We start from the raw sequence: 27,842 nt of genomic DNA on the forward strand, positions 1-27,842 counted from the left end.
GAAGTTTTAATCCTGCTAGTTAGTATATCACTTTTGTTCATGAAACCTCATCTAATAAAACCTCAATCCATAATATTTGTGAACCAGAAGATATTTACTAGTACATCATATCTGTTTCTCTGAGACATATACACAACACATATAGATGTCTTCCAAGTATTATTTATTAGTCACTTTTTTTTCAAATGCTGGTTAAGTAGAATAACTAAAAATTCATAATTTTACTTATTTGTTTTAAGCAGGTCTAAAATATAATTAGAAAACCTACTAAATAAAATTGATACACAATCTTGTTTTGTGAATGAAATGACGTTAAGAATTGCAAATTTCTTTTTTTTAATTTTTTTTTAAGTTTATTCATTTTTGAGAGAGAGAGACAGAGCGTGAGCAGGGGAGGGGCAGACAGAGAGACACACACACAGAATCCAAAGCAGGCTCCAGGCTCTGAGTGGTCAGCACAGAGCCCGATGCAGGGCTCGAACTCACAAACTGCGAAATCATGATCCGAGCTGAAGTCCGATGCCTAACCAACTGAGCGACCCAGGTGCCCCAGAAGAATTGCAAATTTCTAAGAAATCTTCATGGTTCTTAATCTAATTGTTCAATAGATACTTGTTTAGAGCTAACTTAGTATTAGGCACTAGGGACACAAAGATGAATGTTAATGACATCATCATCATCATGAATTATATTAGTCTTACTGGGTTTCCTTAAAACTTTATAAACATTGGATTGCTCAAGGGAGGTTTTATAATCCCATTTTCTTTTAAATTGTCCAAAATAGATCAAATATCTAGAATATCAGATACCATTCCCTGCTTCTCACCTCATTTGCTATTTGTTAATTATGTCTCTAAGCAGTTAGGAACATTTTAGTTCCCTTCTTAAATTATGCTTATTCTTTCTTCCTTTTTCTTTCTCTTGCCTTCCTTTTTTATCTTCCTTTCATATTCCTCCTTTATATAAACATTGCAGCATTTCACTCTTTCTTTGTAATACAAACATCTAATTCATTTATTCTGCATATATTTTACAGCGAGAATCAGTCTACATTACATAGTGTTTACATTTAATAATAAAGCATGTACTGCATTTGGAGGTGTATCATATAAATCTGAAAAAAATGTTCTCCAAAAATGTTATAATTATAACATGCTATTCTCTATGCTTATTAATATGTTTAAGGGATCCTTTTTATTCAACTTCCATCCCGTTTCATTGTTAACATTTTTAAGAGTATCTTGTATCTTCTTCCTGTGCTTTCCTAATACTTTTCCTTCCCATACTCTGATATTTCCGTCTTCTCTATTCCACAGAAACTCCTCTAAGAATACTAATGACCTCTTGTTATTTAAATTCAAAGATCATTCTTCAGTTCTATTTCCTTTTGACCTTATATTACATCTACTGCTATCAATCTTGGTTCTTAACATTTTCTAACACTGACTTCCAAGATACTATGATTTCTTGTGGGAGATGCAGGAGAGAAGCATCAAAGGAAAAGACTCCAAAAGGGAACGGCTGGAGAAGGTGCAAGGCCTTAGGACATGTTTACACAGCTGAACATGGCTGTGTCAGTAAGGAACCCCTAGAGCCATTAACATTGTCCAGGGTCGATCCTCCTTCACACCTGACCCTTCCTAGTGTTACAGAAACCAATTAACTCAAAATGTAACCTTGAAAAGCTAAACCATTAGACTTATTAACACTCTTGCTTAGCTGACTTTATGCACATAGTCTTTAGCAATTATCCTAATAAAAAGAAGCTTCATCCTGGAGTTGGGACTCCAGTATGAGGACCTTCACTTAACTGCACTTTGTTTGCAGACTCATCTTTTGCGACTCCGGCCATACTCCCTACAACAATTTCTTAGTTTTCTCACTATTTTTCTGACCAACAGTCTTCTAAACTAACCTACTGGTACAGGGAGGTACCCCAATATTCAGTCTTTACGCAATAATTTTTTTCACTCTTCATTTGTTCTCTTAGCAGAGTGCATCTACTCATAAGTTCCCATTTACCATCTTTACATAAACAATTTCTAAATCATTTCACTTTTAGTTCTCTCAACATCCTTTTTATTTAAAAAATTCTTTATTTTTTAAACTTTTTAGAATGTTTTATTTATTTTTGAGAAAAAGAGAGAGAGAGAGAGAGAGAGAGAGAGAGAGAAACTAGCAGGTGAGAGGCAGAGAGAGAGGGAGACACAGAATCCAAAGCAGGCTCCAGGCTCTGAGCTGTCAGCACAGAGCCCAAGGCAGGGCTTGAACTCATGAACTTTCAGATCATGACCTGAGTTGAAGTCAGATGCTTAACCGACTGAGATACCCCGGTGCCCCTTAAAAATTATTTTTAAAAACTTTCTTCAGCTGTCCATCAATACCCCATCTGAAAGTCTTCATAATTGGAGAAACTCATATTTCCAATATAAACCAATATTTTTTCCTAAGTTCCTGGCTGCCACCCTCATTATTTCTTAGATCTCGTAATATTTCTCAGTTCCTTAGATTTTCTTCCAATAGCTAAGCAGAACCACACATTTCTTCTCTCCATTTCCATATCCAAGATTATAAGATCTCTTACTGCAACTCTCATTTTTTTCCTTTATTTTTATTTTCATTGTGGTTAAATATACATAACACAAAATTTACCATTTTAACAATTTTTAAGTGTATAGTAAGTTCTACAGCAGTATGTTAATAATGTGCAACGATCACTACTACCCATCTCTAGAACTTTTCCATCTTCCCAAACTGAAACCACGCATCCATTAAAATAGTAACACCTTATTCTTTTACATGTTTTTAAAAGATGCTTATTTATTGATTTTGAGAGAGAGAGAGAGCATGTGCATGCACACGAATGGGGGAGGGGCAGAAAGAGAGGCAGAGAGAGAATCCCAAGCAGGCTCCGAGCTGTCAGCATAGAGCCTGACACAGAGCTCGATCCCATGAACCATGAGACGATGACCTAGGCCGAAATTAACAGTCAGACACTTAACCAACTGAGCCACCTAGGCACGCCTTACCTATATTTTTTCTTTTAAACTATTGTTGTTGTTGTTTTAAGTAATTTCCACTCCCAGTGTGGGGCTGAAGTTGTGACCCTGACCCAGAGATCAAGAGCTGCATACTCTGATTGAGTCAACCAGGCACCTGTCTTTTTCCTTTTTAAACCGCCTCTAGTTCTATTTCAATTCAAACTACATATCTGCTAATCTTCTGCAAATAAGATTTAATTGCCTTTCCATTTTCATACACCTGATATTGTTATTATTTATCAGGGCAAAAGCAATAGTTATTCTTTGAATGCAGTAATTGTTGAAAAAATATTGCTGATGGTAATGTACTAATGCTGGTTTAAGAATTTTACTCAGTCATGTTTCTAAAAAAACAAAAATTCTGAATTAGGATATATTAAAAATATCTGTGGTCTAAATTCCAGTAATATAAATAAAAAGTTTCAAAGTTCTAATAATGCTGTGATACTACTGAAATTCTGCTATGCCTAGAAAAACACCTCAACTGAGTACTCTGTACTTCCAATTAACTAGAAAATATACTTCTAAAGAATAACTGCCTAACCTGTAGTTAATCTAAGTAATTATTAATTTATTTTATTTTTAGAATTATAAACTACTGCTAAATGTTTACTGTTTATAAAGCAAAAAAAAAAACCAAAAAAACAAAAAACAAAAAACACCTCAACCCCACTACTAATCTTTGTTATTATTAAATAGTTCCATTATATAGTTTGTCCAGTGCTGGTTCAATTGACCATTTTTCCTTTTTCTATACTTTTAATGGTATTATTCCTATAAGATAGAAGCCATATATATCAAGTCATTTTGTACACCATCTAGCAGAATGCAATGCACACATATTGGTAGTTAAAGTTTTTATAGGACAATAATGAGAGTAATGTAATCCTAACAAAAAGAGAAAAACTATAAACTCATTTGGTTAATTAAAATAAGCCTTAAATAAGCATTCGTATTAAATGGGTGTTCCTTCATTGAAAGGAAGGAAGGAAAGCAGGAATCAGGAAGTCAAGAAGGAAGAATGAAAAAAATAAAGGAAGAAAGAAAGAAAAAAGTGTTCCAATGGTAAATTCATTGTTTCTAACTTCTTGGGTCAATTCAGGGAATATTTTAAGTATAGCTTATCAAATGTTCAGAGGGTGCATAAGGACAACAATGACTGCTAAAGCAATCTAAATAAACACAGATAAGCTATGAATAATCAACTAAATTGCATTCAGGGGTGCTTGGGTGGCTCAGTTGGTTAAACATCCGACTTTGGCTCAGGACATGATCTCCCAAGTTTGTGAGTTCAAGCCCCGCATCAGGCTCTGTGCTGACAGCTCAGAGCCTGGAGCCTGTTTTGGATTCTGTGTCTCCCTCTTTCTCTCTTCCTCTCCCCAGCTCATACTCTGTCTCTCCATCTCTCTCAAAAATCAATATTAAAAACACAAACAAACAAACAAACACCTGCACTCAGATGCAAAGTTGGGATCTGTTTACAAAGTTATTTCTAATTGACATCCTTCTGCTAATAATGTTTCTGAACACTAGATGGCAATAAACTAAAGGTTTAAGTGAAAGTAAAAACTTAAAAGTTGACTCAATTTAAAAGTCGAAAAAGAGGATATAACTGCTTCACTCAAAACATGTATCAATTTTTGACAGCAATTCTCTTACCTGGGAAGAGGTCTGTACATCTCATAAATATCTCCCAATAAATGAGTCCAAGTGCATACATGTCTACTTGTTTCAAAGCTGATTCACAGTCCCTCAAGTTCACAGCTCCTTCTAGAACTTCTGGTGCCATATATCTGATTGTGCCAACCTGATAAATTAGAGTGACATTTTTCAGAAACATAATGTAACATATTCTGACATGCATACATCAGACCAGAAGTTATACACAAATTTAATGTCAACTATATGTTAATGACACATTATTTGACTTTATGTATATCACTGAAACTTTCTATACCTAATTTTTTATCTACAAAACACCCTTTTTGAATAAACTGTGGTAAATCTTTTCTATTGAATACTATTCATCAATCAGAAAGAATAAGCTAAACTATCCTATGTATGTCAATGAAGAAACATTTGCAAGACACAATGAGAAAAGTGCAATACAATAGCACAATATAAAAAGTACAATAGTATGTACGTCATTTAATATATATATATTTTAATGTTTATTTATTTTTGAGAGACACAGACAAAGTATGAGCAAGGGAGGGCAAAGAGAGAAGGAGACACAGAATCCGAAGCAGGCTCCAGGCCGTGAGCTGTCAGCAGAGCCCGATGCGAGGGTCAAACCCACAAACCATGGGATCATGACCTGAGCTGAAGTTGGATGCTCAACCACTAAGCCACCCAGGCACCCCCATAATTTAATATTTAAAAAAAAATTTTTTTTAATTAAAAAAATACATACACATGGAGAGAGAGACGTGTATGGTGATGCAGAGAAAAAGGTCAGGAAGGATGTGGTCCACATTTCAACAGTGATTATCAGAAGGCGACTGTCCTGTCTTAAACTTCGAAATTTTACTCCTGCTTCAAAAATCAGTTCTTAAAAAAGAAAATACAGTTCCTACAATCCTCCTCCCAATGCCTCTCAAAAATGAGTTGTGGGGGGCACCTGGGTGGCTCAGTCTGTTACGCATCCAACTCTTGATTTTGGCTCAGGTCATGACCTCACAGTTCATGAGACTAAGCCATTCACAGGGCTCTGCGCAGATGGCACGAAGCCTGCTTGGGATTCTCTCTCTCCCTCCCCTGCGTTCTCTCTTTCTCTATCAAAATAAATACATAAGTAGATAGATAGATAGATAGATAGATAGATAGATAGATAAACATTTAAAAAAATGAGTTGGAACAAGCAGTGATTTCCATAAAGAACTGATAAACTTCATGCAAGGTCTTCTGTAGGTCTTAATTTTGTAATTCCTAATATGCTGTAATTGGTAGCATATAAGGGTAACTGTCCTGGATAGATTTTTTTAATGCTTAATTATCTTCTTGAAGTACATCAGAGTGATACCTTTTGTATACACTCACCTCACTTATGGCTGCATTATCTTCTTCCCCTGGACGTACCAGTCTATTTCCAGTTAGCCTCATGGACAATCCAAAGTCACTAATAACACAGGTTCCATCATTTTTCACCAGGACATTTCTGCTGTTTAAATCTCGATGGGAAATCGCAGGTTTATAATGATCTGTTTAGATAATTTCAAATATTTATTAATGCTTAAATAGCACTGTTGGACATAAACATGCAGGTAATAGGGACTACAAAAATATAGATGATTGTATTATTTTTCTGCCATTTAATTTTCTAATAACAGAAAGGGACACAAGAAAGCAGTTTCAACTCATAATCATCACTATTTTCACTATATTTTACAACATAAACTACTGTTGCATGTGTAATTAAGCTTTAAATATTTAGCTGCAACTAATAGCCAACATGCTATTGCTTCTAATTTTAAAACATACTTGTCTTTTTTTCCCTTTTTCTAAGGGTAGCAAAAGGAGGCAACAGAGAAAGAAATATTTAGTATAAATAACTAAAAAAAGTCAACTTGCCAAGATGCTTCCAGAATCTGTATATTGTATGTTATACTATTCTCCTATGGCTTCACTGATCAAACCTATGACAGAATATCCCAGTTCTGCCCTCAGGGTTAGCCCTGTTTCTAAGCCCACCTCAGTTATTCAAATCAAACTAGAAAAAGTTTTACAATGGACCTGGAGAATAAGTAGAGGAGCTGGTATCTCACAAGATATGAAAACCTGTTTTCTGATTTTACAGAGAAGCAGAGCACTATTATACTCACATTACTTATCACTAGACTATATGCTCCATGAAGGTAGAAAGAGAACATGTTTTACCTGAATTCAAAAGGCTTGGCACACAATAAATGTTTGCTGACTGAAAGAATGTATCTAACCTAAGCTGCCCCACCAAAAACATATTTCTTTCCTCTCTTTAAGGAAACCTTATATAAATATTATATTAAGCAAAACTATAGCTCCTGAGTTGAAAAAAATTGTTATACAATTTCTGAAATTTAAAATAAGTCTCTAGGTATACAAAGAAACAGAGCAATCAGAACAAAGTCAATGATAACTTTATTGAGTATTTATATTTAGGCCCAAATAGGCTCAGTATTTACATTCATTACTCTCATTAATGAATATCAGACTATAATTTCACCAACAATGAAACTAAAAACAGAAGATAATGATTCCTGTCACAATTGGAAGACAAAAATAGTAGTTAAAAAAGAGTTGATTTCTTGTTCATTTTCTCCCCTCTCACTTCCTGGTCTAGCCTTCCAAAGCTTGTACTAACATGGCTCACTCAGCCCCTAAAAGAGTTGCATTTCTTATTCTGGATAAAACCACAATACTAGTACGTATAGTATAATCTCAAGGTGATATTTATGTAAGAAACTTATAGAGATATAAAAATGTTTCTATATTTGGAAAATTTTTGTATATTAATATCAAATCAATACTTAAAGATCTCACACTTAAGGAAATTAGGCAAAAATAATGGGGAGAATGGGCAATGAGTCAATGATACAGCCAGAGAAGAAAATAGGGTAGTACCTTCTGCTACTATATAAGAAAAAAAAAAAAAAAAAAAGACATGAAATAATGAAAGAAGAGGGGTGGGGAGCAAAGAAGGAAGGGGGTAAACAAGAAAACAAGGGAAAGGAAGAAAAGAAAGGAAACAAGATAGGTTTCATTACCAATGTAAAGGGTAGAACTATAGACTGCCCTTTTGAGAGACTTTTCCCCTTAAAGTTCTCCTCGGTATTCCTTTTAATCCTTTTCATTTGGGGGCAGGGAGTGCAGAGAAAGGAGAACATACAATAATTTTGCCCTGGACAGTAGCACTGTACTAGGCAAATATTTCAAAGAAAAGCAGGGCATACTATTATTTTAATTGTGTTAAAAAATAAAACCTGAACAAAAAATAGTCTCTGTGGACACATACACACAGCAAAGGACTTAGAAGGATGTACATAGTTAATAGTAATTTTCTGTTAGATTTGAGTGATCTATAATATGTTCTTTCTTTGTTAGATTCGGGGGGGGGGGGGAGTATGGTAATAAGTTTCACTGACATTATCAGGAAAAATTCATAAGGAGGACAGTTACAAATAAATAAGCAGGCTCAATTCCTCCTTATTCTGAAGCTAAAAACAGCTAAATAAAATAATAATAGTATTACTTCTTACCACAAAATTTCTATGCCAAACAGCAAAGTTACATTTGAAGATACTGGGGGTAGGGGGTGGGGTAGGGAGTGTGCCTGGGTGGCTCAGTCCGTTAAGTGTCCGACTTCAGCCCAGGTCATGATCTCACAGTTTGTAAGTTCGAGCCCTGTGTCGGGTTCTGTGCTGAAAGCTCAGAGACTGGGGCCTGCTTTGGATTCTGTGTCTCCTTCTCTCTCTCTGCCCTTCCTCTGCTCGTGTTCTCTCTCTCTCTCTCTCTCTCTCTCTCTCTCTCTCTCCTTCTCTCAAAAATAAATAAACATTGAAAAAGAAATTTAAAAAAAATGAAGATACTATGAAAAATAGTGTTCTCTGACAAAAAGTGAAATAACACTTTAAATATTTTGAAATAATACTGTATATTTCCAATACCTTTAAAATATTAGGTAAAAGCATAAATTCAAATATGCTAAATACTAAAAAAAAAACCCACAAAACCCCCAAAATAGCTATTGTATTTATTTATTTTTTGCAATACTATGTATATACTCAGTTTAAAAAAAAAAGGTTAACTAAAAAAAAGGGGGGAGTTAACTAGTTTAAGTGATATTAGCTAATATTTGAGAGTAACATCTACATCTAAATAAAACTCTTATTTGATGGCAATCATTCTTTTCATTTTTTTGAAACCTTGCTAAGTCATGCAAGTCTTGAAAAGGGGGATGAGGATGGTATTTTAAGTTCTGCGCTAAGCCAGCTTTTTAAGTGAATTATAATAATACTTAAGAGTAAGGAAGCATAGTCCAAATGGTTAGTGTCCTAAAGCACCAGAATAAGTGCATCAAACTGCTGACATAGGCAATAACATTGGTCAATTCTGTATTCAGGAAAAGCAAGATGTCAAGATAAATGAAGTGATAAATTATTCAGGAGAAATTTTTTATATATGAAGCAGCAGCTAGAAAAGATGACACACACTACTATACAATAGAACAAAGATTTAAGAAACTGATATATTAAAGATTCTCTTATCTACAGGGGTCAAAGAAACTGAAAAAACAATATTCTGGGCTGTAGTATGACAAGAAAATCCATAAGGGATGAGAGCTTGAGAAAGCACTAAGATTGATTTTTGCAACAAAGCTAATTTAGATGTGCCTGTGATGTATGTTTTGAAACAAAGTGAGAAAGTAAATGTATTAAAAAGATGTTTTGAACAACTACCAAAAATGTGCATAGATGCTGAAGAAAACTCTAGTTATGACAAAGAACACAAACCACAGTTCTGAAACACTGGCGAAGATCAACTCCCCAGCATGCATTATCCTCCTTCTACTCAGTAACAGAATCCAATATTATTTGATATAGCAACACAGCCAACACAGCCAGCTTAAAAACAACAACAATAATAACACCAACAACTGTATTTAAGTGTGGTAGTTAAGTGTGAACTAAGTTCTGTAAAATAAAATATACGTATGAGAGTAGAGCCTCTGGACGCAGAAGGGGGCAATTCCTTCTACCTTTCCTTCCTTTCCCTTACTGATTAGAATATAGCATGATGGACAATGAGGTGACCTTGAAAATGTAAGCCATATGTAAAGAATAATGGAAAAAAAAAGAATAATGGAGGAGAAATATTACTGGAGGCTTAGGCTACACCAAACCAATTTTAGACTCTCTCTAAATTCTTACATAAGAAAGAAAAAAAAATTCATTCTTATTGAAGCCTGTGATTTTTTTCCCCCTGACAGATTTGACCAAACCTAATCCTAGCTAAGAGAAACACTAAGTTATAAAAAGATATGTGTAGGTTTTATACTAAAGACCAGTCAAATATAGAATAAAAATCCATATGATGTTAAAACTAAAGAATTGGTAATGCACTGTATTTCATTTAAATAAGCAAATAAATGCAAGGAAATGTACTACAGCCTAGCTAAGAGCTTCTCAACCTAAGTTCATTGATGGACTTTAACGGGTCTGAGAACCCCTAGAATCAAAAGAACATTTTTAAAAGTTGGCCATACATGTATCTTTACAGAGGTGTTCAGAGCTTTAATCAAAATCTCAATAGGATCCATGACCTCTCTAGGGTCTCGAAGTTCTTTTTCTTATTCTTCCTGTTATATTTCAAATATATTTCCTCAAGCCAGATACTTCAAACAACTGGCTAATAATAAATCTGCTATTATATAAAATATACTCTTAGTTTGAAGATATGAATACAATTTCCCTTTGTGAATTTTGCCCCACATGAGTGTCATTCATCTTCTACTCATTGTCTTACCTCCTCGTGGCAATTCTGTATGAAGATAAGCCAGACCTCTAGTCACAGAATGAGCCAGACGGCAAGAACTGACCCAATCACTTGTATGGAGACTCAAATACTTGCAAAGAGATCCCTATATAAAAGAAGAAATACACAAATACAAAAAAAAAAGTGGAATTAATTTACTTGTACATGAGGAGGTAAATTAGCAGTAGCCTGACAAAGTATTTAAGTAGGTTAGGATTCCATGGAGATTTAATGAACTATGACATTTCAAAATCTCAAAACAGTAAGACATTTCTGTGAGTTGAGAGGGGAGAAGATGATGGAAAGGATAATTTAAAATTATTAATTTCTGGGGCGCCTGGGTGGCTCAGTCGGTTGAGCGTCCGACTTCGGCTCAGGTCATGCTCTCATGGTCCGTGAGTTCCAGCCCGCGTCGGGCTCTGTGCTGATGGCTCAGAGCCTGGAGCCTGTTTCAGATTCTGTGTCTCCCTCTCTCTCTGACCCTCCCCCGTTCATGCTCTGTCTCTCTCTGTCTCAAAAATGAATAAACGTTAAAAAAAAAAAATTAAAATAAATAAATAAATAAAATAAAATTATTAATTTTTTTCTCCAATGTTAAAAAGTATAAATGAGTATTTCATATTAAATGTTTCTTTTGTTTCTGAAATTAAGATAGAAAACATAGTCTTTTACATTCTTTCTTTATACTGTATCTCTTACCAGTACAAATACAAATTAAATTGTTATGTTTTACAAGTATGAAACAGAAAGCTTTCATAAATATGTATGTGTCAGTGCTATTCAAGGTGCTCATCCACAAAGTATTTACCAGTCAGGGATAAGGAGCTTGCACAAGAATGAACGTCAGTCAAAACACTGTTTCCTTCATCAAGAAAGTCTTGCTGAGAGGGAGAGACAGACAGACAGACAGACAGATGAACTAAAAAGTTAACTAGTGACTTGGTTGATTCACATTCTGATGTGAGATCCTTATCTCACAGCAAACCATTTATTAACCAGTTTGCAAACCACCAATGTTCTACATAACAGTAGTCCTCCTAAAATTCTGATTGACAGCTAATATAAATGTCAGTTTAATTTTTATAAAGAACTTACATTGGGATAATACTCCATCACAAGCAAATATTCCATGCGTCCATCTGCAGTAACTCTCTCATCTCCAACTATAAAGCGAGCAATGTTGTCATGTTCCATTAAAGGCACTCTGTAAATGTTCTTCTCATTGATAAAATTCTGACGGTTTGCAAAGGAAAACACTTTTACAGCAACTGGACGTTCATCTAAGGAACCTTTATATACTGCTCCATATCGACCCCGGCCAATCAGCTGTAAATTTGTTTTGAAGAAAGCAAGGTATTAATTCATATCACAATTGAACAATCAATTTTCTAGAAAAGTGTAAATCCAAATGTATACCACAGTTCTCTATTGCTTATAGTTTAAATTACTCCACTGTCAAGAAACTAATAAATTCTACATCTCATATGGCTCAGGAAACTCCTATCAGACCCAGTCCTCCCAAAGATAACAACTATGAACTCTGAACAAAATTTTAAAAAGAAATCTAAAAGTGCTAGAGAATGAACAAAAGGAAGTAGATTCTGAGGGGAGTCAACACTTAAAAGAAAGGAATGCCATAGGGTGAACTACTCATTTTTATAGCTTTTAGCCTGAAAGCAGGCTGACACGAACACTGCACAGTGCAGTGAGAACTGCGATAGAAAATCTATAGTCTTCCTGGCCCTAGGAGCCAGAGGACAGAATTTAGGACAACGAAAAATGCTGGAAAGGGAGAGGAGAATCCCACAAAGAAGAGTGAGAGAGGGGGAAATGAAATGAATACTTGAGACCAATTCCAGCTAAAGATAAAACAATTGCAGTGAGATTTGAGCTTCCATCTAAGAGACAAGGAGTTCACAGTACGTCCAACCAAGTTAACTGCCTATTAAAACAAATAATGGAAATAAACACACTTTAGAAAAACCTACCAGAACACAAGGTCTCCTCAATATAACATTCACAATATACAGGACACAATAAAAAAATAAAATCAGCAAAATGCAACCCATTCTCTTCATTTTTGGCTTCTGGGGATTTTACTTTACTGAAACAGGTTAAGGATTTACCATCATTTATTTAATATTTTTGTCATATTTAACTATTTCTAGGTTAATTACTTAATAAACAGACTGCCTTTTAGAAAGGCTGTATCAATATATAGTTAAATCAGCAATGTTTGGGAGTATTTTACTCAGTCCAGGATAAAATCCTGTGGTTTTAACTAGTATTTTTTTTTCAATTTAGTAAATTGGACATCTTATTATGCATTCAAAAGCTACCTTTAATTCTTTTATGAATTGACACTTCATCTTTTTGGTCCATTTTTTATGGATTGTTGCTTCTATATTGATTTATACTAGCTCTTTAACAATTCTACTTTATGTGTTGAAATGCTTTTTTGAATATTTTAACGTTGTTTATTGTATTTTTCTCCCAAACAGAAGGTTCCTAAAATGTTTTATATAATTAAATCTACCATATCTATTATTTAACAGTCTCTAGTATGGGGATCATAGTTTATTTATTCTAATAATAATCATAAAAACATTCATCATGGTAAGACTATAACATAGGTTCTGAGATATTACCATATAACAGTTGTATGTACCTATAAAAATATGCAATATATGCACAGACAAGGAATATTTATTTGGCATATACCATGGGTTGCTTGAATGGCACATTCTTCTCAGAATTTCACATGTCTTTATTCCTATACACTATTGCAGTCTATACTCAAAGATCATCTCCTTTCTAAATACACTTTCTGTCTCCTTTCTAAATATACTTTCTTTACTAAACCACTTTCCACCTTTTTCTTTTTATCTGTTTTATTTTTCTCTATAGCACTTACTACTACTAGAAGTAATATACATTTATTTGTTTCACCTCTTTGTAGACTCTTTCCCACTAGAATACAAGTCTCAAGGCGGCTCTCTGTAGTTTTTACCTATATTCTCAGTGCCTGAAATAGACCTTGGTACCAAACTGATAGTTAATAAATGCTCAAGGAATAAATGGATAAATGATGTAGTGAGTGTTGTTACTACTTAGTCATTCCTTCTAGGCCCTCTCAGCAGACAAAGCTAAGAAATATCTATATCTACTTATAATTATTTACATATCCATATCATTAAAATTGTATATATCCTTCTACTTATACATAATATATGTTAAGCATATATATATATATAAACCATGAATTCAAATTAATACCTCCAGTACCCATCCAACACTTCAGAGAATACTCTCACCTTCCACCTATTCACATCTGTAACTTTTCTTCAACAGTGAAAAAACTGGCTTCCATTATTGTCTATATATATACTCACTTGCTTAAGCTAAAATATTCAGGAAGTAGTTTCAGAATTGCCAACTCAGACCACTACAAAAAGTAAATTTATCGACTACAGTTCAATATGTGTTTATAGTTCTGGGTTTGTTTTTGTTGTTTTTTTTTTTTTTTTTTTTTTTTTTTGAGATCTCAGTGCATGACACAGACAGTGAAATGTGTAAATCCTACATGTACAATGTGATGAGTCCTAACAACTCCTGTACCTATTTTCAACACAAAATGAACAATTTCTCATGTCATTAGAGGGTTTTTCAAAAGCATGAATGTTTTTAAGCTGGTGATTATTTTATAGTATGGATGTATGATAATTGATTTGGCTATTCCTCATAATTAGATCATTAGTTCTTCACTTCATTGAAGAATAGAAACATTCTTCAGTGTTTTCTATTAAAAGCAGTGCTGCGATGAATACCCTATTAACACTGTTAAAAGGAGAATGTGATATCACTGGGTAAGTTATAGTTCTGCTGCCTTTCCTATACTGAAAAAGACATTCTGTTGAATGAATTAATCAAAATTTCAAGATTAAAAGATACTCCAATTGTTATTCCTACAACTAAAAAAAAAAAAAAAAAAAAAAAAAAATGATGTAGTGAGTGAATGAAGTTACTGTCTCAGATATACTATGAGAGCAGAAAGAACAGTCCATATGTTCTAAAAGCAATCTTACCTCCAACAGTTTCAGATTATCTAGGTCAAGAGAGGGTTCTGATGCTGCTGCCTCCATCATGTTCATACTGTGAAGACCTTGTTTACGGTCTCCTATAACAATAGGAAAAAGAAGTTGCTAATGTACTGTTCTCTTAAAATCTTTATTACACTTTTTCTTATAATTGCTAAAAAAGAAGAACTACAGAAGGTAGGCAGCAAGATTTATGCCCAATGTCACCAAGAGTAAAACTATTTACTAAACTAAGAATTATCTATAAATGAAGATGAATGATGAATAATAACATTAAAGCTGAATTTTGGGAGATAGTTCCAGTAACAGACCTAATTTAAAATTCAAAGAAATATTGCAGAAACATTAAAGAAGGTTTTAATAACTTAAAAAAAGTGATTCAAATGAATGAATGGGTACTGATTTTCTAAAAAGCTCATTAAACCTAAAATTTATTAGCACTGACTGGACAGTTGGGGTGCTTGAATGGCTCAGTCAGTTGGGCGTCCAGCTTCATTCAGCTCAGGTCATGATCTCACAGCTTGTGAGTTCAAGCCCCACGTCAGGCTCTGTGTTGACAGCTCAGAGCCTGGAGTCTGCTTCAGATTCTGTGTCTCCTTCTCTCTCTGCCCCTCCCCTCCTTGTGCCCTGTCTCTCTCTCTTTCTCAAAAATAAATAAACATTAAAATAAATATTAAAAAAAAAAAAGAACTGACTGGACAGTTGATGATACTGAAGATTTATTTATTTATTTATTTATTTATTTATTTATTTATTTATTGGTGTGAAAATAGTATTGTGGTTACATATATTTTAAGTCCTTATATTTCAGAGATAATACTAAAGTTTTCACAGATAAATGACATATGCAATTTACTTCAAAATACCCAGTACCATGAAGGGTGTGGTGAGTGGGGCTATGGATGATATATAGATGTAATAATCATTGAAGTTGGGTGATAGATATTTTGTATATGCTTGTAACTTTTCATAAAAACTAAGAAAAAAGTTTGCGAAGAGAGGATGGGACCTACTGTAGCACAGAGTTTTTTTTTAGCATAGAAACTTTAAAAAGGAAAAAACTGATTCTGACTAAATGGTATATTTGATACAAAAAAACAAAAGGAGATACTTTTACCTGTCAGCATCCTGTATCCAAAGCATAAGGCAACTATCAAAACAGCTAATACAGAGACTGATGCCAAAGCAATGATTATTGTCTCATCTCGGTTAAATGAATGAGGTGGACCTAAAAGAAGACAAATTTTAAAACACAGTTATTTCTTATTTTACCATTTTGTTAAGAACTGACAGAAAGGCTCTATCAATATATAGTCAATCAGCAATGATTTTGCATCAAAGGAAATTAAAGAAAAATAATAAATTTGTGACGGTCACAAATTATGTGTTTTTAATCATACAAATGATCTTATAGATTTACAACACTGAAACACCTGTTGGCTGTGCTAATTAATGAATATCAACTACATCATGGAACAGCATAGGCAGAATAATACAATATTAAGAGAACAGTCTTTGGAATCACATTGGTTCTAAATCCTGACTATGCCACTCTTAGTGGAATTTGGCAAATTATTTGCCTTTTCTGATCTTTAATTTTCTCATTTATAAAGTCAGTACTCTCTACCTCAAAAGTCTTCTGTGAGGCTTAGATGGGAGTCTAAGTACTTAGTACCATGTTGAGTATATATTATTTATGCAATAAATGGTAGTTTATCAATATTGATATTATGATTATTAATGAAAAGAACATGGCTTTACAGGCAATGAAATCTGAAGTGGACTTAAAACTCAGTTCTTCCACTTATTGCATGACCTTGGGAAAATTTCTTCACCTGTCTGAGCCAAAGGTTATTCACCTGCAGATAGGGAACACACATATCTAAACTACAGGGCCATTACAAGCATGTAAACTATACTATGTGTTAGTTCCATTCTGTGGACCAGATGAAACACACTTTAGGATGGATTTCCACAAACTGGAGCACATTCAGAAGAGAATAGTGAAGAACTCTAAATTGTGATGGGTACAAAGAACTGAAGTGTCTGGTGTGGAGCAAGAAAAACACTAGAGAAGATATGATAGTTGTCTTTATGTGGAAAAAAGGACTTAACAGCTAGCGAGAACATAAGATCCAATCAGTGTGTGTTCAAGGACAGCAGTTTTTAACTCAGTATGCACAAGAATTTATGGCTGATAAATAGAGCTGTCTAAAATGGAATGAGTTACCCTATGAAATAGCTGTTCATATATTTTTTTTAATTGAAGGTATTCACTGTTTGGTAATAATGACCAGAGGGTAGGCTTGATGACTGATAACATCATTATTTAATAATTCTTTACATTCAAGGGGCGCCTGGGTGGCTCAGTCGGCTGGGCATCTGACTTTGGCTTGGGTCATGATCTCATGGCTCATGAGTTCCAGCCCTGCGTCGGGCTCTGTGCTGACAGCTCAGAGACTGAAACCTGCTTCAGATTCTGTGTCTCCCCCCGCCTCTCTCTGCTCCTGCCCTGCTCATGCTCTGTTTCTGTCTCTCAAAAATAAATAAACATTAAAAAATAATAATAATTCTTTACATTCAAATTCAAGCATATGTTATTTTAAATCTTTCTCACTTTGGACATTATAATTATGTGTTGTATCAAACTAGAAGCCTCTGGCAAAGTCAGAAGCTTCTATAACAAAGAGTTCCTCCAATGTGCATTCCTGTTCTAAAGGAATGTATTTGTGTCAAATTAAACACAACTGAATATTACAATGTCAAAACAATATCTCTATAGAAGAATCTTCTGGTGCACTATAATACTTACTCATTTAGCAAGTCAAACTCCAGGCTTGTACCTAAACCCAGAGTCACTTTATTATTTTTAATTTTTATTTATTTGTTTATTCAAGTATAACATATAGTGTTAATATTAGTTTGAGGTGTACACAATGTAACAATACAAAAATTCTATGTATTTCTCAGCACTCATCAATATATGTAACAATCATTTAATCTGCAGTATATTTGGGGCGCCTGGGTGGCTCAGTCGGTTAAGCGTTGACTTCGGCTCAGGTCATGATCTCGCGGTTCCTGGGTTTAAGCCCCGCGTTGGGCTCTGTGCTAAAAGCTCAGAGCCTGGAGCCTGCTTTGGATTCTGTGTCTCCCTTTCTATTTCTGCATCTCCCCTGCTCACACTCTGTCTCTGTCTCTGTCTCTGTCTCTCTCCCAAAAATAAACATTAAAAAATTTTTTTAATCTGCAGTATATTTACATACATATCATTTAACATAATGATAATTGTACCTTCTTCTATAGAATAAATTATAGGGAGAAAGCTACATATAAAAACTCATTTTACAATCAGATATCACTTCTCATATACTAGGATGGCCATAATTAAAAAAAAAAAAAACCAGAAAATAAAAAGTGTTGGCAAGAATATGGAGAAATTAGAACTCTTGTACATTGCTGGTGGGAATGTAAATAGTATAGCTGCAGTAGAAAACATTCTGGAAGTTCTTCAAAAAGTTAGACATAGAATTACCATAAGACCTAGCAATTCCCCTCATAGGCATATACCCAAAAGAACTGAAAACAAGTGTTCAAACGAAAACTTCTACAGGAATGCTCATGGCACACTAATCATAATAGCCCAAAGTGGAAACAACATGAATGTTAATAAATCGATGAATGAATAAACAAAATGTATTACAGACTGAACTGTGTTCTCTTAAAATTCATATGGTGAAGACTTAACACACAATGTGATGGGTTTTGGAGATGGGACCTTTGGGATTAGGTTTAGATGAGCCACGGGAGTGGGGCCTTCATGATAGGACTAGTGCCCTTATAAGAAGAGATGTCAGAGCACTTTCTCTCTCTGCCATGTGAGGAAACGGTGAGAAGGTAGCTATCCACAAGCCAGAGAGTTCTTAACACAATCCAACCAGGCTGGCACCCTAATCTTGGACTTCTGGCCACTAGGACTGTAAGAAAATAGATTGTTGTTTAAGCCACACAGTCTATTCTGTTTTATTGTGGCTGTGAGGGTGGCAGAATATAATACCTCATAATATGCGTCTTTGGCATAAGGACTATCTTGAGCTGGTTATTTTTAAGAAACACCAGACACAGAGGCAACTGGGTGGCTCAGCCGGTTAAGCATCTGACTTCAGCTCAGGTCATGATCTCCCGGTTCGTGAGATTGAGCCCCGTGTCGGGCTCTGTGCTGACAGCTCAGGGCCTGGAGCCTGCTTCCAATTCTCTGTCTCCCTCTCTCTCTGCCCCTTCCCTGCTTGTGCTCTGTCTCCCTCTTAAAAATAAATAAACACTGAAAATAAAATTAAGAGAAAAAAGGAACACCAGACACAGAAGCAGCTCTGAAAACCAAGTAGAAGTTACCCTTTTATAAAAGGCATTTACATTTGTAAGGAAAATCTCCATTTGTAAGGTGTCTCCCTCTCTGTACTAGGAAGATGAAAATGACTAAAACTCTTGAAACTTTTTTTTTTAATTTTTTTTTAACGTTTATTTATTTTTGAGACAGAGAGAGACAGAACATGAACGGGGGAGGGTCAGAGAGAGGGAGACACAGAATCTGAAACAGGCTCCAGGCTCTGAGCTGTCAGCACAGAGCCCGACACGGGGCTCGAACTCACGGACCGCGAGATCATGACCTGAGCCGAAGTTGGTCGCTTAACCGCTTAACCGACTGAGCCACCCAGACGCTCCTAAAACTCTTGAAACTTTTATCTATAGAGAAGACAAGGACTTAAATCTACATAACAACCATACACTTGTTTACTGTGCTTTTCCTAGTAACAATCCGTTACTGGTCTTTCCTTAACCCACTCCCCCTTCCCCATTTTCTTTTGGCTTAGCTGGAGACAGTATTTACCCTGGTTACTTGGGCTACTTCAGAGATTTACTCAATTTTCCTGGGAATCTCTCATGTATGCAGGAAGTATATATGTTAAACTTCTATTTGTTTTTCTCCTGTAATACTGTCTTTTACAATGAAGGTGGAAGGGATGTGACACTATTTTTGAGAGAGAGACAGAGACAGAGACAGAGAGAGAAAGAGAGCGCTAGTGAGCAAGGGGCAAAGAGAGAGAAGGAGAGACAGAGAATCCCACCAAGGGCAGAGAGAGGGAAATGGAGGGAGAGAGAGAGATGGAGAGGGAGAGAGAGAGATGGAGATGGAGAGAGAGAGAAGGAGAGGGAGAAGGAGAGAGAGAAGGAGAAGGAGAGAGAGGGAAAGGGAAAGAGAAAGAGAGGGAGAGAGGGGGAGACAGAGAGAGAAAGAGAGAGAGAGAGAAAAGTGAGGTTCACATTCACCCGGAATGGAGCTTGTGCTCACCCAGAGTAGGGCTCAAGCTCACCCAAAACAGGGCATGAGCTCATCAGATGTGGAACTCGAACTCACAAACCTTGAGATGATGACCTGAGACGAAGTCAAATGCTTAAGGACTGAGCCACGCAGGCACTCTGTTTTCCTATTGTTAACAGTTCTTTGCATATTTTAGGACACAAATCTTTGATATGTGTTTTGCCAATATTCTATCCTAGTATGGCTGGTCTTTTCATTGTCTTGGTATGAGGGTAATGCTGGCTTCACAGAATGAGTTAGGAAGTGTTCCCTCTCCTTCTATTTTCTGAAAGCGATTTAGAGAATTGGTATCATTTCTTCTTTATTATTTTTTTAAATTTTTATTTATTTATTTTTGAGAGGGAGAGAGCACAAGCATGAGCAGGGGAGGGGCAGAGAGAGGGGAAGAGAGAGAGAATCCCAAGCAGGCTCTACACTGTTAGCACAGAGCCCGATGTGGGGCTCGAACTCACAAACTGTGAGATCAGGACCTGAGCAGAAATCAAGAGTCCGAACGCTGAACTGACTGAGCCACCAGGCACTTAGGTATCATTTCTTCTTTAAATGTTTGCTAGAATTCAACAGTGAAACCACCTGAGCTGAGTGCTTTCTGTTTTAGAAGGTTATTGATTATTGGTTGAGTTTAATAGATAATGCCTATATTTCTCTCTGAATTTTGGTAGATGTGTACGTTCAAGGCATTAGTTACCAACCTTGTGGGCAAAGAGTTGTTCATAATATTCTTTTATTATCCTTCTAATACTCATGTGATTTGCAGTGATGACCTTTCTTTCATTCTTGATTATTAGCAACTTATTTCTCTTTTTTTTCTTAGTAGCTTGGTTAGATATTTATCAATCTTTTTGTTCTTTTCAAAAAAACCAGTTTTTGGTATGGTTAATTTTTTTCTCTATGAACTTTTTGTTCTCAATTTAATTGTTTCTGATCTTTTATTCTGCTTATTTGGGATTTAATTTGCTCTTTTTCTAGCTTCCTAAGTTGGAAGCTTAGGAAATCACTAGGATTTATTATCTAAAAACAAACAAACAAACAAACAAAAAACGGTTATACACAATTAAATCCAATTTCATTCAGTTAACAAAAAAAAAAAAAAAAAAAAAACAAACTGCCCCAAATTTTACCACCAATGTGACAGACAAAATACACTTATATTTTTCATATAGTGAGGCTGTTCTTTACCTGGATCAAAAAAATTCACAAGTCTATTATGAAACAAAGTTTTGATATTTTCAAATTAGAAAGGCTGCATTTTAAAATGGGTTTTAATTTTCTTGTGTAATTCAAATACATGAGTTAATAAAAAAGATTCTCTAAGTCTATATAAGAAATCATATATATATATAAGAAAATAATAATAAAATATTGAAAATTATAATAGTAATGTGACATTATGGAAACACCATCTCTGCAAATGAACAGCCAATGTTGTAATTCCCCAAAGAATTGAAGTACACTACTTATATGAAAAGTGTATTTTAAATTCAATCAGGAATAAGAAGTCATGAGAAATCTAGTTTTATTTTAAAAGTCTTTTAAAAATTTTTCAGTTTATTTATTTTGAGAAGCCGCATGAGAGCAGGGGAAGGGCAGAGAGGGAGGGAGAGAGAGAAAGAATGGGTGAGAGAATATCCTAAGCAGTCTCCATGCTCAGTTCAGAGCCCAGAACCCCAGGCAGGGCTTAATCACACAATGTGAGATCATGACCTGAGCGAAAATCAAGTCACTCACTTAACTAGGTGAATCACCCAAACACCCCTAAAAAGTCTATTTTTAATTTCTGAAATATGTTGACACTTTAAAATTTTAAGAATTTAAAACTTAATGTTCTTTAGTTTATGTGACATTACAAACTGAAATTTAAAATGTAACAAAGCATACATTCTCTATTCTAAAATAGCATTGTATATTAAAAAGTATAGACTGTTTAACACAAGTGAAAATTATTAAAGATAGAACATTAAGATTTGGCCTTCTAGGTTAGATATTCTTGTTTTTATACTTTTTAAAAAATGTTTATTTTTTTTTAGAGTGTGAGAGAGAGAGAGACAGAGTGAGAGCGGCGGGAGGGGCAGAGAGAGGGAGACACAGAATCCCAAGCAGACTCCAGGCTCCACACTGTCCGCACAGAGCTGGACACATGGCTCGAACTCATGAACTGTGAAATCATGACCTAGGCTGAATTTGGACGCTTAACCAACTGAGCCATCCAGGCAGGTACCCTTAGATATTCTTATTTTTAACTACATTATGAAAACACTGTATACTGCTAAAGTGATGTATATTTTAATTCTATCAAACTTTTATTACAAAATAGGAATAATTTTCCTAGTCTATTTTTCTTGTTACTAGATAGTAATTTTAGCATTACAAAAATTTCTGGAAAAAGGATACAATTACGTAATAATAATATCAATAGTAAGGTTTCCAGAAATATTCCCATTAAAAAAACTGTTTTTGTCACTGATTTAAGCAACAGAAGAGTTTCACAACCTATGAAGAAGAGCAATATCTTGAACACACTACAAATGTTAACCATATGGTACTTACATACTTTTTTTTATTTAGAGAAAAGAATACTCTACTAAAAATTATGCTGCTTAAACTATAACTCAAACTATGACTTATAACCTTGAATATATATATATATTTTTTATCAGCTTACTTTTTATTTATTTTTTTTAAATTTATTTTTTAATATATGAAATTTACTGTCGAATATATATTTTTTATTTATTGAAATGACTCCTTAAGATTATCTAGTCATAGATTTTTCTTTTTCTTTTCTTTTTTTTTTCTTTTTCTGGAGAGGAAGGGCAGGTGAGTCATAGATTTTTCAAAATCAGTTTATAAAAATAATCAGTTTATGTGAACTTTAAAAAGACAATAAAAACAAACTGGCTTAGGTATCCCTAATACCTTTTCACAGAGTCTGATTTTTCTGAGTCTCTTTTTGAATCTAACATCTATATTCTGTTTTCCATACACTTTTTTTTTAAAATTTAGATATAATTTACTTCTAACATTACATTAGTTTTCGGTAGGCGATATAATGACTCAACACACATTCTTTCTTATGTGCCATTAAAAACATAATTGGGGGGGTGTTGCCGGGGTGGCTCAGTTGGTTAAGTATCCGATTTCAGCTCAGGTCATGATCTCACAGCTCATGAGTTCGAGCCCCACATCAGGCTCTGTGCTGACAGTTTGGAGCCTGGAGCCTGCTTCAGATTCTGTGTTTTTCTCTCTCTGCCTCTCCCCGGTACTCACTCTGTATGTGTGTGACTCTCTCTCAAAAATAAACATTAAAAAATTTTTTTTTAATTCTTTTTAATGTTTATTTATTTTTAAGAGACAAACAGAGACAGAGCACGAGCAGGAGAGGGGCAGAGAGAGAGGGAGACACAGAACCCGAAGCAGTCTCCAGGCTCTGAGCTGTTAGCACAAAGCCCAATGCAGGGCTCGAACCCACAAACCATGAGATCATGACCTGAGCTGAAGTTGGATGCTCAACCAAGTGAGCCACCCAGGCATCCCAAAACATAATTAAGAAGAAAAATACAGCATTTCTTAAAAGAGAGCTTTCCACTATCATCTCTGGAATTTTGTTCCCAACCACTGATATCCAGTCTAAAAATGTTAATGCAGGTGCTTGCTTGCTTGCTTTTTTAAAGTAAGCTCTATACCCAGCATGGGGTTTGAATTCACAACCCCAAGATCAAGAGCTCCATGTTCTACCAAACAAACCAGCCAGTCACCCCAATGCAGTTGCTTTCTTGTTCATACCAGAAAATGCCAACGGGAGATTGCTTGCTTTATTTTTAATCTTTTAATTATAAAAACTTCCTACTATACACAAAAGTAGAAAGTACATAGAATCTTCAATTACCCAACACTATACCTTAGCAATATCAACATTTTTGCCATCCAATGTAGAGTTTTCAAACAACAGAACTCCTATGATTTCCTCAAATGGCCTGTTGACAGAAACATTGAGGAGCTGATGTTGAGTGGATAATCTATCAGGATAATAAGTTCACATGTGTGCAGATGGCAAGCACCATATTTAATCAATTTTGACAATGATCTCATCTAAAAATCTCTTAAGGTGGGATGCATCAAACAACTGACAGCATTTTACAATTAGTTGATAGTGTTTTTCTTAGTGGTAGGAAAAAACACCCCTCCCCCTTACATCCTAAGGATAAGTCTTTCAATTATTGGTTGTTTAGATAGGATGAAATATCACATCAGATATGCTTAAATGTGAAAAAGTTATTTCCAATTCTGCTCAGGATGTAAAAAGATGCAAGCAAATTTTGCTTCTACCCTAATAACAAGCCAAGACACCTAACAAGTCACTTACTAAACCTACAAAATCTTTTCTTTAAAGCTCATTAAGAGCTAATGACACAAAGAAACCAGTATATTAAAAAAACTAGTAAGTGACAACCCTTTTCTAAGAGAGAAGATTTCTAAAACTGCCTTTATCCTTGATGATGCAGTGAGCTGAAGAGGACACCCCCCACAGATGTGAGTAGGAAGAAACAGCTGAACATTTAACAAATTCTTAAAGCATAAGAGTACTGGATAGCATGACAGCTAAGAGTATCTAGGGCTGTGAACACAAAAAGAGCTTACAATCACCTGCCAACTCTTTTCTATAGGCCTTTACCAAGTACTCACAAGTATGAATAGAGGCAAGACAAGAGAACTGAGAGAATCCTCTTAAGTGTGGGTACACAAGGCCTGCTGAAGCCTGAGAAGGGCAAGAGAGCTGAGACAAAACTTTTGGGCAATGCTGGCTTTCACTGATTACAAGACAGTGTCCAACTGTGGTTGGCCAAGGGGTATTAAAGTTTAGAGAGTTTTTGGGTGCCTGGGTGGCTCAGTTGGTTAAGTGTCCAACTTCAGCTCAGGTCATGATCTCTCGATTCGTGGGTTCAAGCCCTACATTGGGCTCACTGCTGTCAGCCCATCAGCGTGGAGCCAGCTTTGGCTACTCTGTCACCCTCTCTCTCAGTCCCTCCTTTGCTTGCACTCTCTCTCTCAAAAAATAAATGAAACATTAAAAAAAAAAAAGTTGTGAGAGTTCTTTCCTAAAGTGCCAGAGTATAGGGTTTACCAAAGACTAAAGGCATAGAAAGAGAACTACAAGAAATCCTATAAGCACTGAGGTCTTAAACCAAACTTAGGCGAATGTTCATCCTGCCCTCAAATCATTTGAAACCTATAATGAAATGAATCAAACTAAGCCAACAGCAAAGCCCAGATACAGCTAACAGACTACATTCATTTAGCCCTTCATTGTAGTAGCTTGACAAAACAGTGTATTTTTTTCTGAACATAAATATTTTAGACTCTTCTTTTATCCACAATGTTCATTACTAAACCAAAAGTCAAAAGATGTGAAGAAGAAAATCTGGTTCAATCTCAAAAAGTAAGTCATCTGGGGCACCTGGGTGGTTCAGTCTGTTAAGTGTCTTGACTCTTGACCTTGGCTCAGGTCATGATCTCAAGGTTCCTGAGATGGGGCTCTGCACTGACAGCGTGGAGCCTCCTTGGGATTCTCTCTCCCCCCTTCTCTGTCCCTCCTCTGTTCACGTACACACACACACACACACTCTCTCTCTCTCTCTAAGTAAATAAACAAACATTAAGGGGCACCTGGGTGGCTCAGTTGGTTAAGTGTCTGTCTTTGGCTCAGGTCATGGTCTCGCAGTTCGTGAGTCTGAGCCCTGCACTGAGCTCTGTGCTGATAGCTTGGAGCCTGGAGCCTGCTTTGGATTCTGTGTGTGTCTCTCTCTCTCTCTCTGCCCCTCCCCCACTCTCTCCTCTCTCTTTCTCTCTCTCTCTCTCTCTCTCTCTCTCTCAAAAAAGAAACAAAATAAATTAAAAAAATAAACATTAAAAAAAGTAAGTCATCAACAGAAACAATCACTGATGACGAAAATATCAGACTTAAAAAATAACTATGATAAACGTGTTTAAAAATATAGTGGAAAAAGTGGACACATGAATGAACAGATGGGAAACATCAGATGAGATATAAAAAAGCCAAATGGAAATGTTAGTGGATGTAAAGAATTCTTTTGAGGGGTGCCTGGGTGGCTCAGTCAGTTAAGCGTCCAACTTCCAACATTTATTTTTTTGAGAGACAGAGACAGAGACAGAGCATGAGCAGGGAGGGGCAGATAGGGAGGGAGTCAGATTCTGAAGCAGGCTCCAGGCTCTGAGCTGTCAGCACAGAGCCCGACACGGGGCTTGAACTCATGGACCGTGAGATCATGACCTGAGCCAAAGTCGGACTCTTAACCGACTGAGCCACCCAGGCGCCCCGTGGTCTGCTTCTTTTCAATTAACATTGTCCTAGATCATAAAGAACCCTCCAATTTATGTTGTTTATACTACACTGCTTACCAAAAAAAAAGCTTGTGAACATCTTTCTGTATGTTCATTGAGTTGTTCAAATCTTCTGTTTATTGAATATTTGACTGCTTATCAATACTAGAAAGTTGTGTTAAAATCTTCCATTATAATTAAGAATAGAATTTGTCTACTCTTTTAGTTGTATCCATTTTTGGTGCATGTATTTCAAACTATATTACTAACTACATACAAATTTTAAAATTGTTCTATCTTCCGTTAAATGAATATTTGTCATTATAAAGTAACCCCTTCTTTGTCTCTGGTAATGTTTGATGCCTTAAGGTCCACTTGATCTGATATTAATATATCTAATATTCATATATTTTCCCCACCAATTTATTGTTTATATTTCTGTATCCTTATGATTTATATGTATCTCTTGTAAATAAACTAAACAGGATTATTAGTGTGTTTTTAATTTTTGTTTTTTTTTAAAAAGCTTTGTTGACATATAATTCACATAGCATACAATTCATTCATTTAAAGTGTACAATTTAATGGTTTTTGGTATATTACATTACTAATTTTTAAAACTTGTGATGAATATATAAAGTTTGCCTTTTTAACCATTCATGATTGTAAAAGGGAGTGGCATTAATTACAGTGACAATGTTGTGCTATCATTAACACTACCTGTTTTCACAACATTTTTATCACTCCAGTGAAAAACTTTGTAACCATTAAAGAATAAATCCCTATGCTCCCCTTCTCCCAGCCCCTGGTAACCTCAAATCTACTTTCTGTTTCTATGAATCTGCCTACTCCTAATATTTCATATAAGTGGAATCATGTAATATTTGTTATTTTATGTCTGGTATATTTCATTTAGCATAGCACAATGTTTTCAAGGTTCATCCATGTTGTAGTATGTGGGCTATCTTTTCATTTTTTGATACATGCTTTGAGGCACAAAAGTTTTTAAATGTGATGATGTCCATATTTGTCTATTTTTACTTTTGTTGCTTGTGTTTTTGGTGTCATAGGTAAGAATTCACTGCTAAATCCAAGCTCATGAAGTTCTAAAAGTTCTATGGTTTTGGCTTTTATATTTAGGTTACTGATCCATTTTGAGTTCATTTTTGTACATGGTGTGAGGTAAGGGATCAACTCCATTCTTTTGCAAGTGGATGCTAGTGCTTTAAAATCAATCCAAACACTCTTTGTCTTTCAACTGGAGTGTTAAATTCACTTACATTTAAGATAATTAGTGACATCTTTGTGTTTATTTCTATTATCTTATTTTAGACAATTTGCCTTTGCCCATCTGTTTTCTGGGCAATAGAAAGACTTTAGAATACTTTTCCAACCCTCTCAATTATTTGCTAGTGATGTTTTATATTTTAATACCTTTTTTAAACCTCATAAAAAATTATTAAGAGCAAAAGTATTGGC

The 27,842-nt window shown here is 35.2% G+C and overlaps 1 protein-coding gene across 1 annotated transcript in view; it reads right to left on the minus strand.

Annotated features, from left to right (window-relative positions):
- BMPR2 (bone morphogenetic protein receptor type 2) overlaps positions 1–27,842 on the minus strand; it is a 201,778-nt gene that overhangs the window by 30,617 nt on the left and 143,319 nt on the right. The window contains exons 4-9 of the mRNA XM_060622984.3: positions 15,765–15,875; positions 14,636–14,727; positions 11,646–11,876; positions 10,542–10,656; positions 6,081–6,241; positions 4,701–4,848 (exon numbers count right to left, since the gene is read on the minus strand). Of these exons, the coding sequence (XP_060478967.1) occupies positions 4,701–4,848; positions 6,081–6,241; positions 10,542–10,656; positions 11,646–11,876; positions 14,636–14,727; positions 15,765–15,875 (858 nt within the window). The remainder of the gene's footprint in view (positions 1–4,700; positions 4,849–6,080; positions 6,242–10,541; positions 10,657–11,645; positions 11,877–14,635; positions 14,728–15,764; positions 15,876–27,842) is intronic.

Source organism: Panthera onca, chromosome C1 (genome assembly GCF_046562875.1).
Source record: "Panthera onca isolate mPanOnc1 chromosome C1, mPanOnc1 haplotype 2, whole genome shotgun sequence".
Classification (NCBI taxonomy): domain Eukaryota; kingdom Metazoa; phylum Chordata; class Mammalia; order Carnivora; family Felidae; genus Panthera; species Panthera onca.